At 45.6% G+C, this 14701-nt stretch overlaps 1 protein-coding gene across 2 annotated transcripts; it reads left to right on the top strand.

Moving 5' to 3' along the window:
- The first annotated feature begins 5515 nt into the window (after nucleotides 1-5515).
- On the top strand, nucleotides 5516-9313 carry LOC125507749 (uncharacterized protein At3g49140-like). 2 transcript variants are annotated; one of them, XM_048672239.1, is made up of 11 exons: nucleotides 5516-5825; nucleotides 5900-6059; nucleotides 6770-6872; nucleotides 6965-7032; nucleotides 7216-7359; nucleotides 7447-7587; nucleotides 7683-7803; nucleotides 7888-7985; nucleotides 8611-8763; nucleotides 8871-8966; nucleotides 9113-9313. In XM_048672239.1, the coding sequence occupies exons 1-11, from the start codon at nucleotides 5611-5613 to the stop codon at nucleotides 9215-9217; spliced, it is 1404 nt and encodes a 467-aa protein (XP_048528196.1). In that variant the 5' UTR covers nucleotides 5516-5610; the 3' UTR covers nucleotides 9218-9313. The 2 variants fall into 2 exon arrangements, with proteins under 2 accessions (XP_048528196.1, XP_048528197.1); XM_048672240.1 differs by having other exon boundaries at nucleotides 5520-5825; nucleotides 5906-6059.
- Nucleotides 9314-14701: the final 5388 nt, after the last annotated feature.

The raw sequence follows: 14701 nt of genomic DNA, 5'->3' as shown, positions 1-14701 counted from the left end.
AAAAGGAACGGGGACGTGACGTGAAGACCCCTTAATTATCGGATCAAATCTCGTTGATCTCGTTCTTTCGATTTTTTGTTGACTTCTACACTTACTTATTACTTATACTAGTACAATGCCCGTGCGTTGCTACGGGCTACAATGACAATAAATGAATCAAATAAATGACTAAGATCGTCTTCAAGGTTGAAACTCATTTCTCCCTTATAAGTTCGGGCTTGTTCTGACATCAAACATGTGCCCAACGGGCTCCCCAAAATCCACCCGTCTCGACAGTCCGGGTTCCACCAAATCCAGCCCATGTGTGGGGAAAAATGTGGTTGTCCGGACTATCCGCCATGTTATCTCCAGCATGCAGTCCCAACACAAAACCCCACCCCACAATGCACCCTCCTTTTTTCCTGTCGGACCCTCCCTTTCCCGCTCAATTTCCCGTCGTACCTGGACATTTCTCGCTGGAGCCCTCTCCTTTAAAACTGGATGACACCCACCTCACCTTCGCATGGCACCCTCTCTCCTTCACACCATACTTTCCCATGGACTGCCAAGGAGGAGTTCCTCACCAACCACCCTACTCTTGGCCTTGATCCCCTTCCCCGTGTTCCATCCGCTACTGCCATCAAGGGAGGACTTGGCATGCGCCGCCCATGACTCCCCCCGAGCCAAGAAGGCAGATTTGATGTCTTCCGAGCCATTGCCACGTTCTAATATATAAACCGAAGCTAAGTAATCTGAACAATTTCACAAGTACCAGGAAATAATCAGGGGAGATGCAAGAAACAAAAATTTGCAAAACTTATTCAGCTAATTATCCCAATGCTTTTGTGAACCAAGTGTATTCATTGAGGAAAGCATATAGAAGAGAACCAATTATGTATATTTTGCCTAGATAGCACGTAATATACTATAATGTTTCTTACAAGAAAAAGTAGATGAGAAACAGGTCACAGGGAAGAGACAAAGAGTTCATGGGTTCCAGAATAGAGAATTCCAGTGTGTATATTAACAAAAAGGTAGACGGCATAACAGTAAGGTAGCTCAACGAAAGGAAGGAACATCATTTATGGTTGCCCTGGTACTTAACTAACATGCAGAAACATTTCATCATTGTAGGGAGTATCAAAAGTTTAGCAAGGACAGTTAGAAAAGCACTAACAAAAAGCTCGCCAGCATAATAGTATACCATAATAATAATAACACAAAACCAGGAAATTTCGATCATATTTGCAATTCAGCCCAGAATTGTATATACTATAATAATAACACAACCATCAAGTCTTAATTAATTACTACAGATCTAATTGTCTTTAAATTTTTTGATCCGCTGCTTCAGTATAGCAGTTAAAGAACATAATGAACCACTCCCAACAAAAATTTCAGTTAACTAACCTACGGGTGGATACTGATAAAAACAACTAAATCTATAAGTAAAGTAGACTAACAAATACGCATGACCGCGGGTGCATCACTGAATGCAGAAAATCAATACCCAGATAAGGTTAACAAATTAGGCCAAAAAACTGTATACTAACACACAAGGAAAAAATCAGTAAGGTTCAGAATTCAGGCCCACAAAAGTTGTAGCATAGAAATATTAGGATAAAACTGCAACATAAATTTTGTAATCAAGTGATAAGGAAAATACATGTAAAATAACATATCATGTGTGAAAAACCTTTTATTCTTTTTAACTTTTGCAATTGAAATAAAATCAAAATGGGGCAGACTTTGTGGGACATTTTCATCAATGTCATGTACGGAAAGTCAATAAAATAAATGAAGAACATTCCCAAAAAAATGAAAAGACGGACTTCGAAATTATTTTAAAGGATGTGACGGGCCTTTATAAACATTTAGACAATGTTTATAAAGAATTATCACATCGATTAAATCAATCTCGAGGTATAGCCACTTCCCAGTCGGTCACCTATCCTCAGACTACTCAAGCCATAACAAGCTTGACGCTCATGTTCTTTTCGGAATGAGGTACCAAAAGGGAAGATGCACCTTGCTGATATTGGTTGTCAATCGGACATATAACACCTATTAGAATGCCACATACATTCTTCAAAAATTGACCAAACTCATATGACATTTTTGAAAACATGTCTTAAAGTAATGCCATAACTAAACCTTCTAGAATCCGGTAAACATGTCTTGAAACACCAAAAAATCATTGTCAAAATTGTGAAAACAATGACTTGGAGGTTAATTTGATATACATGACTAAAAAGTTGACCAAAAAATCATTCTCAAAATTTTGAGAACAAGTACTTGGAGACATGACTTATAAGTTAAGTGAAGTCATATCACATTTTTTGAAAATATGGCGTAAAGTAACGCGATAGACCTTCTTCAAGCCAATTAACATGTGTTCAAAAACAAAACAAAAATTATCAAAATTTGCAAAACAAGGACCTCGAGGTTAATTTAAGTGATAGGACAGAGCACTATATACATGTAAGCGTTACTTTACGACACTTAAATATTATAATATGGCTGTATGCATCATTTCGATCTAGAGACCGGGGGTATTCCTCCTTTTCAGAAAAGGCATTTAGATCGCCATATGAGTGTAGATATTGCTCAAGTCTTGGAGTTGTCATTATCATTGTACGTTTTGTGATCTTATCCATGGTATATGTCACCCACCTAATGTGTACTTCTCCATATGCCTCCTCCCTTATTATCTGTTGATAGCTAAGCACGGGGATCATTTCTTTATATATTGTACCATTGAACTCCTCCTTCACCATAACTTTATGCATCCACACTTATCCCAAACCTTTGCCCTCATGATGCCTTGTCTAGTTTGGTTTGTGCAACTTACTTTGGCATGAAAGGCATTTGGAAGATTACAACAACGGGATTGGTGATAACGACGATATCATATGGAAAACAAGCCTTATAACGCCGATGAGATCTCTAGGAGAATCAGTTTCATGGCTTGAACATTAATTGCTCATCTCGCCATTAGAAATCTATCTTGGTAGGAAAACAACAAGTGGATGGAGTTGTAAAAGCAACCCACTCGAAGGAGTCCATATGTTTGTGCTAGAGGCATGTGTTGGGCAATGTGAAATATGCACAGGCAACAGCATGAGGGAGTATGATGTATGTAACCTTTTTGTATGAAATGTACGATGGTTCCTTGCTAAGCTAGTCTGACAGACTAGCCAGTGATGTTATGATTTTAGATCAGAGTATTCTCCCAGTGTGTGTTTGTGTCGTCTCTGTTTATTGTAGAAAAATACTTCGACATCCTTTCTCGGTGGTTATTTGAAGATGTTTATTCGTGAATGAATGACATCTTAATCATACTAAACTTTACTAAACTTGGGAGGAATGAATCAATACATTTCTCCCACTATGTGTATAACTGCTTTCCCCTTCATGCTCATACCCTACTCATTCGCTTTCTTGCTAAGGTACTCATTGATCAATTGTTGGGCATGGAAGCCATTGGCAAGTTTACACAAACAGTGGTTGATGATTGCTAAACTGTTTATATCCTTGTTCAATCCAACAAGCTATAGACAATCCTTCTTAATTAGGTGAACTAGCTCCTAGTAATTGATCCCGATGGTTGTGCATTGAAATGGACTGGTTTGCTATTGTAGGTCCCATCACATTTACTAGTTCATCGAAGCATGTGTTATTCAAACAAAGGGGAGAGGTGCAGGACATGCATGCTAAACTTGATGTTCTTGAATACTCGATCCAGTCTGGGAGCTAATTTCGATGATATCTACTTTTCTATCATTTGATCAGCATTTGTTTTGGTTTTGGTTGTGGCAGTGATTATGTGTGTTCTGTTTGTATTGATATAACGCGGACATCCGGTTTTGTAAAATGCTATTACCGTCGAACCCCTTTTTAGCATGCTATAGGGCTTTGTCCTTGGACCTTTTCTCTCTAGATAAACATAAATCTTAGACATTATTTCTCAAGAAAAACAAAAAAAAAACGTGATAAGTAACAATCGCTCATTGTTCACTTTTTGCATGTCATAGGACTACCTTAGTTCTCCTGTGATGCAAAACCCAATCACATTAATGAGTAGGGTCATCTTTCACCCACTATGTACTCCTAGTGCCATCCTATATATCACGACGAAAGCCTCTCATGCATCAATCTTCACGCCACAACAACATATTCTCCTTTGATGCTCCACATGAGCTCTAGTGGCTTCATATGATATCTGTTCCCAGCACTTTTCTCGTTCTTCTTTTACTGCTCAAATGTATTTTACCTAGAAATGGGAGGTGATAGGGACATATTTTGCTCTTACAGTGGAAACAATGAAATAGTGATATTTCACGGGAGTTCACTAGTTCTATTGCTAACTGTTGCGAAGAGCCTGTTAGGCTGCTGGCAACTTGGGGAGAAGACCGTGATGGCCCGTGACAGTGCTTTGCGCGTGCACCAAGTTGGGAGCTAATTGGTTTCTATTGGGATAACTTCCTCTACTTGGATACTCGGCCCAGTCCTGGTTCATACCAACTTGGTCAAACACTCAGACTTATTGGAGTTTGACTTATGACAATCCTAGAACTTCAGTTATTTTGAAACAGAGAGAGTATTAATTTAAATTCGGATGCTGCTTGTGGCTTTCCTAAGGAAAAACGAATTCGAAATTTGACAATGAGACGTTATGCTCATAGCCGTGAGAGACGGGCTAGCTTTACTTGTACTCCCATTAAGCAAGCAAGCAACAACTGGCCAAATTAAGGAGAAACTCCCTCAGTCCCAAAATCTAGCAGAATAAGGAAAGGACAGCGCGCACAGAAATACAACATGATTTCAGGTTGGGCTCAACTGCATCCTCTTCAGTCCTTGTGTAATTACATATTGTCAACGCATTGCATGCTCAGTACCAGCTGAAGTAGTTTCTGTGAGGCTACTGAGCTCTTCCAGCGGCAGCAATGCACATACCTTGCCCGCGCGCGAGGGGTGGCAATGGCCACGGCAGCAGCCTAGGCCCGGAGTGCACGGCGCCCCACGGCGTGATAGTCTAGCCTAGCGGGTCTCCGGAATAGTGCCTTGAATGAACTTGAGGGCCATGGCAGATGCGCCCTTGACAGGAACTTTCACCGAACACCTTGCGGGCCGGCGCCCATGCGTCCACCTCGAGGGCGGCCAACAGCCAGCGTGAGACCCGTGCTGGTGACGCCTCCTCCTGCGGCATGGCGAAGGGTACATGCGCACTCCGATGAATCAGCAGGCGGCACGACGCCACGGGGTCGTCTCCCTCGGTGTTGTTGCCCAGGCCACCCGCCGAGCATATGGCGCGCACCGGAGCAACAGCAGCCGTGGTGTCGACGTTGCAGTCCTCATCACCTACCACAGGTATGGCAGCCTCAGGTCGTCGGCGGTCACTGATGAAGGCGGAGGAGGTGACGAGCACCCCGTCGAGCAGGTGGTGGGCGTCGGAGCAGCGAGGTCGATGACTCAACAGTTGCTTGGAGCCACCTCGTGTTTGCAGAGCTGTGCCGTATCCCTGGCAGTATTCGGGTCGGTCTCGGATAGGAAACGAGAGGCGGGGCGGGGAGTCACACAAAACTATCCTACTGACTTCTCAGCCCGGTCACCTCCGTTCCATGGTGTGCCATGCTGACGCTGATGGCGGCCGCCGCTGCAGCAGCGCCGGACCAATCCTTCTTCTCCCGCTCCCGCCGCCCCACGCAGCCGCCTAGCCTGTTCAAAGCCGGCCGCTCCGCCCTCCCGCCGCTGTGTGGCAGCGGTCAGAGCCATCACTCCTCGCACTGTCGCTGTCACTGCTCCTGGAGCAGCACCCCGCACGCACGCCGGAGCAGCCAATGCCGGTATGATTGAATGTGTACGTACGCGCTTCTTCTGTCTTTTGTCAGTACAATTGCTGAATTCAGCTCGGTGGAAGATGCAGTGCCAGTGCGACGCCGGACCACCCGGACGAGCCGCCGTCGTCGGGGAGAGGCGGCCGTTACCATCCTTGGGAGGACATCGCCGAGACGCTTCAGCTCGACGACGGAGAGCCGGCGCGCCTCACCGACGCCGAATCCGCCCGAACAATCGTCGAGGTTAGAAAGATTGCTCCGTCCATTGAGTCCTCTGCAGTGCCGTTCTGTTAAGTGCGACGAGATTACGGTCAGAAGTGTTCAGCAGTGCAATGACCCTCAGGAATTATTCTATCTCCCCCGGTCTGGTGAAGCATACTCTGAATTTCAGGCTACGACAGCTTTGGTTGTGGAATTACATATCTCTGAACAACCAGATCAATGGAGATTTTCCCCAGGAGACTGACATTCAGAGAAGGATTGGCAGCTTCAGAGCTGAAATGCAAGTGCCTTTTTTCCCTGAGATTTTCATTCTCACGACCTGGGCTATCTGGCCGACTATATTTTCAAAGGGACCAGACAAATCTTTATTCTTGCCTGAGGAAACTGAAAGAGGAGCTCAATTGGGTCATTCATAGAGCAGTGAGGAAACCTTATCACGCTTTTGAACCATCGGTCTTTAACTTCAGATAGACAAGATTGCTCTATGAATAATAGCCTTCTAGCTGATATGTATTTCCCCACCTCAGTGTAGATAGTCTTGTAGCTGATTTGTGTTTCCCCACCTCAGGGAAGCCTTGTTATTCTTTTATTTGATTTATCTGTTTTCCTTCCTTTTTTTTTTGTACTTGAGAACAATCCCATAAAGAAAATACAAAATGGGATTTTCCTACTGTTTTCGGTCAAATTCTTTTTTAGTCTGCAGTGCTGAATCTTGCAATATGCATGCACAGGTGAACAACAATGCAACGGTGATGATCTCCACGCTCATCGATGACGGTGTGCACGAGAGGATCATCTTGCCGGAGTTCCCCTACTTGACCGACGAGAATGGAGGTATATATGCGGCTGCGTACTCGGGTCCATAATTTGTGCAATTGTCATTTTTCTTCCTTTAATCTTCTGTACGTGTGGCAATCTACTCTCAGATATTTACTTCGAGGTCGACAACGACGACGCGGTCATGGAAAACATTATGGGCGACGACAAGATTGCGGTAACAATTCTGTTATTTTTTCGATATTTGAAGGTTATAATTCTCCACTCTTCAATCCCCCCCCCCCCCCCCCCCCCCCCCCCCCCAAAAAAACAGTTCTCTTCATGAAAAGGTCAATTATGTGTTTTTGTGTCTTGTGGCTTGTGCCTACACTTGAGTTAATATGTTGTTTGGTATCTGCAGCATGTTATCATTGGACTCGATAACACAGATGTCTTTGCTGACTTGGATCTAGCAGCGGCGTCATCGACTTCATTTGCACAAGAAGAAGAAGAGGAGGAGGAAGAGGACGATGATTCCGACGATTCTGACGATGAATATGAGGAGGTACTAAAATTCTGCACAGCTGGGCAACTGGTCAACAGCAAAATAGTTTAGTGATTTACCTTATGCTGTGTGTCTGAAAACATGTAGGAGGGTATATATGCTGTTGATGAAGAAGACGGGGATGACGACGGCGATGATGATGAAGAAGATGACGATGCACCTAACTGGTCCAACCTTGAAACCGTAAATTCCTGTCATCCACTATACTTTGCGAGGATGATTGTGGAGGTAGATGATTGAAACTCAATTAGCATCCATCAGCTTATGTACCACTCACTCTGAATCGCTTTCTTAGCCACTATGCTCTTAACTTTTACTGTCAGAATGCGAGCAAATCAAGTATAGATTGGTTGGACCGACCACCTGCAAGCCTTGTTGTTGAGGGTCAGCTGAGACCTGCGTTTGCTGAAGAGAGCACCATGGTTTCCAGGCATTTATTAAATGGTTGTTGCAATGAACCTTCCATTCATCAGATATTGCTTTCCTGAAACATAGGACTAATCTTATCAGCTCCCGGAATTTCGGTAGGTGATGAACCACTCAAAGACGACAAAAAGGGAAGTGGGGCTACATTTTTCAAGGTTGAAGTTCTGAGCATTGAGCTGATCACTGCATATGGTACAGAGGTATGTCTATTCAATTTGATAAGCCATACTAATTTTCCAAGAGGGCCGAATCTGTGTAAGCTCATGCCTACTACGTAAGTCTTTTTTTTAGAATAAGAGTATTAGCCCCGGCCTCTGCATCATTTCCATGCACATCTCAATTATTAGAAGTAGTTTAAGTAAACAAATCAACCGTGTAAAAGAGTCACAACCGGCGAAAATAGGAAAATATGCCAACCTACTATTGGACCCACATCCAAACCAGTTGTATGTATCATGTGCTACCATTGGTTGCAACCAGACACCATAAACTCGTGCACTTCCTCATGCTGTGGTAAGGACCACGTAGGGATACGTCCTGTAGCTCGGAGACCCACAAAAATAGAAGAATTAACAATATTCTTTTTGAAACCGAGGCTAAAGCCTTGCCCTCCATCTCATTAAAATAGAAGAACTATACTAATTACAAGGTCACCACTTACAAAGAAAGTCTCATACTTAATCTTGGCAAGGACAATGCTAGGCAAGGAAGGATACATGCTTAAAAACATGGTGAATTAACAATATAATATCTTATGTGACTGCAGAATTGTCGTTGTACAATCTTGAGCGCTAGTAATGTTTTCTTCGTGTCTTTTCCTTGTAGCCCAAGGTAAAGATAGAAGAATACCGGAAATCTAGACCCGACATCATCGCGCACTCTGCACCAAACATAATATCACGCTTGAGAGCCGGTGGAGACAAGATAACACAAGCTCTGAAATCACTCTGTTGGAGGTGCAAGGCCATTCAAGTAGAGGTAATATTCCTTCATGGGCATTTTGTTAACATTGAAAATTAGGGAATAGATACATTGAGCATCTCGAAGTTGGGTATTAAACCACCATGCCGGCTATAATTCTTCAGGAAGCAGCAATCATCGGCGTCGACTGCCTTGGGTTTGACTTGAGACTGTGCTCAGGAACACAAGTGCAGACACTGAGATTTGCTTTCCCTACAAAGGTCAGTGGTTCAGCTTTTGCCTACAAATTTGTACTTATGGGCCATGTACAGTATGATAAACAATAGATCGACGGTGGAGAAACATTAGTCTGTAAGAAGATATTTGCATTTCATGCTCTTGTGGTTCTGAATATTTTGCACTGTAGGCTAGTTCGGAGTTCAGCGCAGAGAAGCAAATACACGAGCTTCTGTTTCCTAGGAGGATACATCAAGAAGGGGAGTCACCACAGGCTCAACCCAAAGAGTACTGATGTAAACAGAGATGTGACGTTTTGTTCTTTTTCTAGGAAATTTAATCCAGCAACACAAATAGCAGTAGCCATCTTGATGAAGTTCTTTCGAATTCACATTGTGATTTTGGTCATTGAGAATCTGCACGGACGACATAAACTAGTGCACTTTGACCAATTGGGTTCGAGGTACTTACCAGAGGATTAGAGGTGCAACTACTTAGTGATCCGGACATAGCACTCCGCGCTGAAAACAAAACTGCATCCCTGGCCCTTGAGGCACTATCCGAAGCCCTCGCGGCCGAAGAATTAACTGTGCTGCGCTCCACGGTAGACAGGGACGATGTGATCCTCGACAAACGCCCCAAATCCACCTCCTTCAAATCAGCAGAAGAAATAGTCAAATTCCAGGTCCGCCCGACGGACCCCAAGAGGACAGCATCTATCGGAGCACAACTGAACCCAACAGTTGACGCAACACTACGAGAATTCCTGCACAAAAACTGAGACATATTTGCCTGGCACCCTTCAGATATGACAGGGATCCCACGCAAGCTGGCCGAACATAGCCTCAATATATTAAAGGGATTCAAACCGGTCAAGCAAACACTGCGACGCTTCTCCGAACCCAAGCGACAAGCCATGGGGGAGGAGCTGGCCAAGCTTATCGAAGCCGGATTCATTAGAGAAATCAAACATCCGGACTGGCTAGCAAACCTGGTGATGGTACCAAAGAAGGACAAATCCTGGCGCATGTGTGTCGATTTCAAAGACCTCAACAAGGCCTGCCCTAAGGATCCCTTCCCCCTCCCCCGCATTGATCAAATCATTGACGCCACCGCAGGACACGACTCACTGTGTTTCCTCGATGCATATTCCGGATACCATCAAATCAAGATGAAGGAGTCCGATCAAGCTGCAACAGCATTTATTACCCCATATGGGCCATTCTGCTTCAACACCATGCCCTTTGGGCTCAAGAATGCCGGCGCCACATACCAACGCATGATCCAAACATGCCTGGAGAAGCAGATCGGCAAGACAGTCGAAGCTTACGTGGATGACGTCATCATCAAAACTAGGCACGTCGAAACACTAATAGACGACTTACGCCTTACATTCGACAACCTCCGTGCGTATGACATTAAGCTCAACCTGGAAAAATGTGTCTTTGGCGTCCCTGCTGGAAAACTGCTGGGCTTCATCGTTTCCAATAGAGGAATAGAAGCAAATCCAGCTAAAATTCGAGCTCTGTCATAGTTGGCTATGCTAATAGACCTCAAACAAGTCCAAAAACTAGCTGGTTGCGTGGCAGCATTAAGTCGCTTTATCTCCAGATTAGGAGAAAAGGCACTACCACTCTATCGCCTTTTACGGCGCACCGATAACTTCGAATGGACAGACGCGGCGACTGCCGGACTGGAGGAAATAAAGGCCCTCCTAGCAAGCAACCCAATCCTGGCCGCACCAAACGCTGGCGAACCCATGTTGCTATACATATCGGCAACACATCAGGTGGTGAGCGCCGTGCTCGTCGTCGAACGAGAGCAGGACGGGCACAAATTCCCACTTCAAAAACCAGTATACTACGTATCTACTATTCTCACACCATGCAAATCCCGGTACCCCCATTATCAAAAGATAGCATACGCGGTCTTCATGACATCCCGAAAGCTACGACACTACTTTCAAGAGTGTTCAATCACGGTGGCCTCTGAAGTACCACTGAATGATATAATAAACAACCGCGATGCCACGGGCCGGATTGCCAAATGGGCTATCGAGCTACTTCCATTCGACATAACATACAAGCCACGTCGAGCCATCAAATCCCAAGTATTGTCTGACTTCGTCGCCGAATGGACAAAAGCCGAACTCCCTAAAGAGCACGGCACATATTCCAATTGGGTTATGTATTTCGACGGCTCCAAAATGTTGGCGGGTTTGGGAGCGGGCATCGTGTTAACGTCCCCAACTGGAGATGTCGTCCCATATGTACTCCAAATATTATACACAGACTCCAACAACGCAGCCGAATACGAGGCCTTATTGCACGGTCTTCGGATGGCCGTATCCATGGGCATACAACGCCTGGAGGTGCGCGGGGACTCAAACCTCGCAATATCTCAAATAAATTGAGACTTTGATGCCAAAGATCCAAAGATGGCAGCTTATCGCAATGTCGTCTTACAAATGTCGGCTCGGTTTGAGGGGCTTGAATTTCATCACGTCGCCCGAGAAAGTAACCAGGCGGCGGACGTCCTTGCTCGCATTGGCGCTAAGCGCGACCCCGTCCCACCTAACATCTTCCTGGAAAGGCTTTTTATGCCATCCATGGTGTGGCAAGGGGAGGGCGGCAACAACAGTCTGGATCCAAACACAACCCCAGATCTTGAACACACCGATATCATCAGGGGCTCAGCCGCCGAAACTACACTGTCGGCCCATCTCATTATGGCAGTCATTGCCCCATGGACCGAACCCTTCTTGGCCTAAATTAATAGGAAGGAGCTCCCCGAAGACTAGAATGAGGCCCGCCGCATTGTCTGGCGTTCGAAGGCCTACAAGGTTCATGACGGAGAGCTCTACAAAAAAAGTACTACCAGAGTACTTCAAAGATGTATCTCCGAGGAAGAGGGGCAGCAGCTTTTGGCGGAAATTCATGCTGGTCTAGGCAGACACCACGCTGCAGCCTGGGCCCTTGTTAGCAAGGCCTTCCATACAGGGTTTTATTGGCCGACGGCCCTAGCAGACGCGCAGGACCTTGTCCAACACTGCGTCGGATGCCAACTCTTCGCCAACCAAAGCCATATGCCCCCAACTGCCTTACAAACAATCCCCATTACTTGGCCTTTCGCGGTCTGGGGACTGGACATGGTTGGACCCCTTAAAGGGGGAAGCCATAAGAAAAGATATCTGCTGGTGATGGTGGATAAATTCACCAGGTGGATAGAGGCTAAACCAGTCAAAGTGGCCGAGTCCGGGCCGGTGATAACATTCATATCCGACGTTGTGCATCGTTACGGTGTCCCACACATCATCATCACCAACAACGGCTCCAATTTCATAGCCAATGAGGTAAAAATTTGGTGTGCTAATCTGGGCATTAAGCTTGATTACGCCTCTGTCTACCACCCACAAACAAACGGTCAAGTCGAACGAGCCAATGGTCTTATTATGAGCGGCATCAAACCCAGACTAGTGCGGTCTTTGAAAGAATCTGACAAGAAATGGGTTGAGGAGCTCGACTCCGTACTATGGGGGTTGCGGACCACGCCCAACCGTACTACCGGATACACAGCTTTCTTCATGGTGTATGGTGCAGAGGCTGTGTTGCCCTACGGTATTATTCATGACTCACCTCAAGTGCGTATGTATGAAGAGAGAGAAGCCGAGCTAGATCGGCAGGACGCCTAGATGCCTTGGAGGAGGAGCGCGACGTCTCCAAAGCCCGTTGAGCATTTTACCAACAGCAGGCTCGAAGATATCAAAGTAGAGAAGTACGGGCCAAGACCTACAACATTGGCGAACTCATTCTACGCCTGCCGGAGAAGAAAAAGGATAAACTCAAGCCCAAATGGGAGGGTCCCTTCATAATTGACGAAGTTCTCACCGGAGAGGAGTACTGTCTTCACGATGCATCAGACAATCGCCTCGAGCCGAACCCTTGGAACGCGGCCAGACTCCAAAGATTCTATGCCTAGCACCGGACTCCTTATTCATCTCCTCCCCGGTAGTTTCCATTATTTTTACTCTCTTTTTCGATTACTATTTTTCTTCCTCGCTTTAAAGCTTTCGTACGGCTCGACTGCACACCCCTGACGCATACATCTTTAAATATGTACGTCCACTATACCCGAGGGCTTCTTGGACAGAAGCTTTTCATTATTATTCCTTGAGCATCAGGCTCCTCACATATGAGTTTTTCCATATGTACCTTTTCTTCGCCACTATATGCATCGATATGACTTAAGTTTTGGCCAAGCTGGGTTGCCTGGTTCCTGTGTTTATGCCCTACGTTCCCGTTAGTTCGGCTAGGGCATAAAGGGAGCACGTCTGTGATTGTTACTGCCGGGTCATCCGGATGTGTACCTCAGACTGGGTGAAGCCGAAAGCTAGCGTTCTTAAGGGAATATTCGGTCGGTGAATTAAAGATGTTTTTTGCACTCCCTCCACTGTGAACCCCTAGAAGCTATACACACTGTGATTTTTTCCATCACAATTAGGACATGTACATTAAATGCATGCACACCCAGGGAAAGGAACCCTTAACGGAACTATTCTCTCTGGAAGATGTTTCTTACAATCTGAATGCAATATAACATAGCTAGCTGGATACAACTTGTCTGTTCAAGCAACTATGACCCCTACGCCTAGTTTTCCATGCATACCCCGGTCTATTTGGCCGTGACGGTATTCGGAAACACTCCGCACCTTCGGGTCCGGAGGTTGAAGCGAAAAGGTCTGCCATGAAAAATGATATACAATTCAGCTAGAGTTCCACATGACGAGGAAAGTACATAGTCACTTGGACTCAAACACTTCTTCCTCTACACCGTCCAATAGGCAGTCTAACTTACAATCCTGCTGGGAATATTTGGCGGCCACTTCTACTTGGTCATATACTAAAGTAACGGGAATTTCTTCCCCATTTCACCCTAGCGGTCCAATCCAGGCCATGTGATTAGGATCCAGCTTGGTATATCGCATTTTCACCATGTCCCAGGCCTCTCGCGCACCCTCTCGGCAGGCCGATATCTTCCATAGCCGGATACGCCGCCGCACTCCCTTGAACAGCTCTACAAGCTCCTCCATACTTCCTGGAGGGGAGGTGGATGGCCATAAGGCCTTGGCAACACTCCGCATGGCCAGCCGAGCATGCTCGCGCACTTGTGACAGTCTTTGCAGCAGATCATTTGATGATCCAGACACCTCCTCTTCAGGACGACCCGTCAATATACCTGCAATCACAATTATATCAGTTCCATTTATCTCCGAACTACTTTCAAAATAGTTCAGACACATACTGAAGATATCTCCTTCACGGAGTCGGCTAGCTGGGCTCGCACATCTTTCAACTCTTCGCCCAAGGCGGTGTTGGAATCCTGTAGCTTGTTTTTCTCCCCTCTGACCTGGGTCTGCACACGCTCGCCTGCGGCGCATAGCCTTTTCGCCTGTTTTCCCCCTCTTGGGCGATCTTCAACTTCTCCTCAAATTGATCGAGCGATCCTATTATGCAATCAGCAACAATATCAGTACAGTTGGTATACAATTATCGTTCCTCGATGGAGGGGAATGTTACCAGAAGACGCCTTCTTGAAGTTTTCCAGTTCGGTGGTGGCAGCATTTAGCTGCGCCCGACACTGCTCCAGCTCTTCAGCTAGCAGGCCATTCTTCTCTGTAAGGACCTGGTTATACAACGATCCCTAAATCAGTTGTACCAACTACTTTGGGTCTCGGGGGCTACAGGCATACGGTTATCCTTTTTTGGGACAAAGAAAACTT

Source organism: Triticum urartu, chromosome 5 (genome assembly GCF_003073215.2).
Source record: "Triticum urartu cultivar G1812 chromosome 5, Tu2.1, whole genome shotgun sequence".
Lineage (NCBI taxonomy): Eukaryota > Viridiplantae > Streptophyta > Magnoliopsida > Poales > Poaceae > Triticum > Triticum urartu.
Note: the sequence above shows the minus strand (reverse complement) of the source record. Positions and strands in the feature narration are given on the sequence as shown.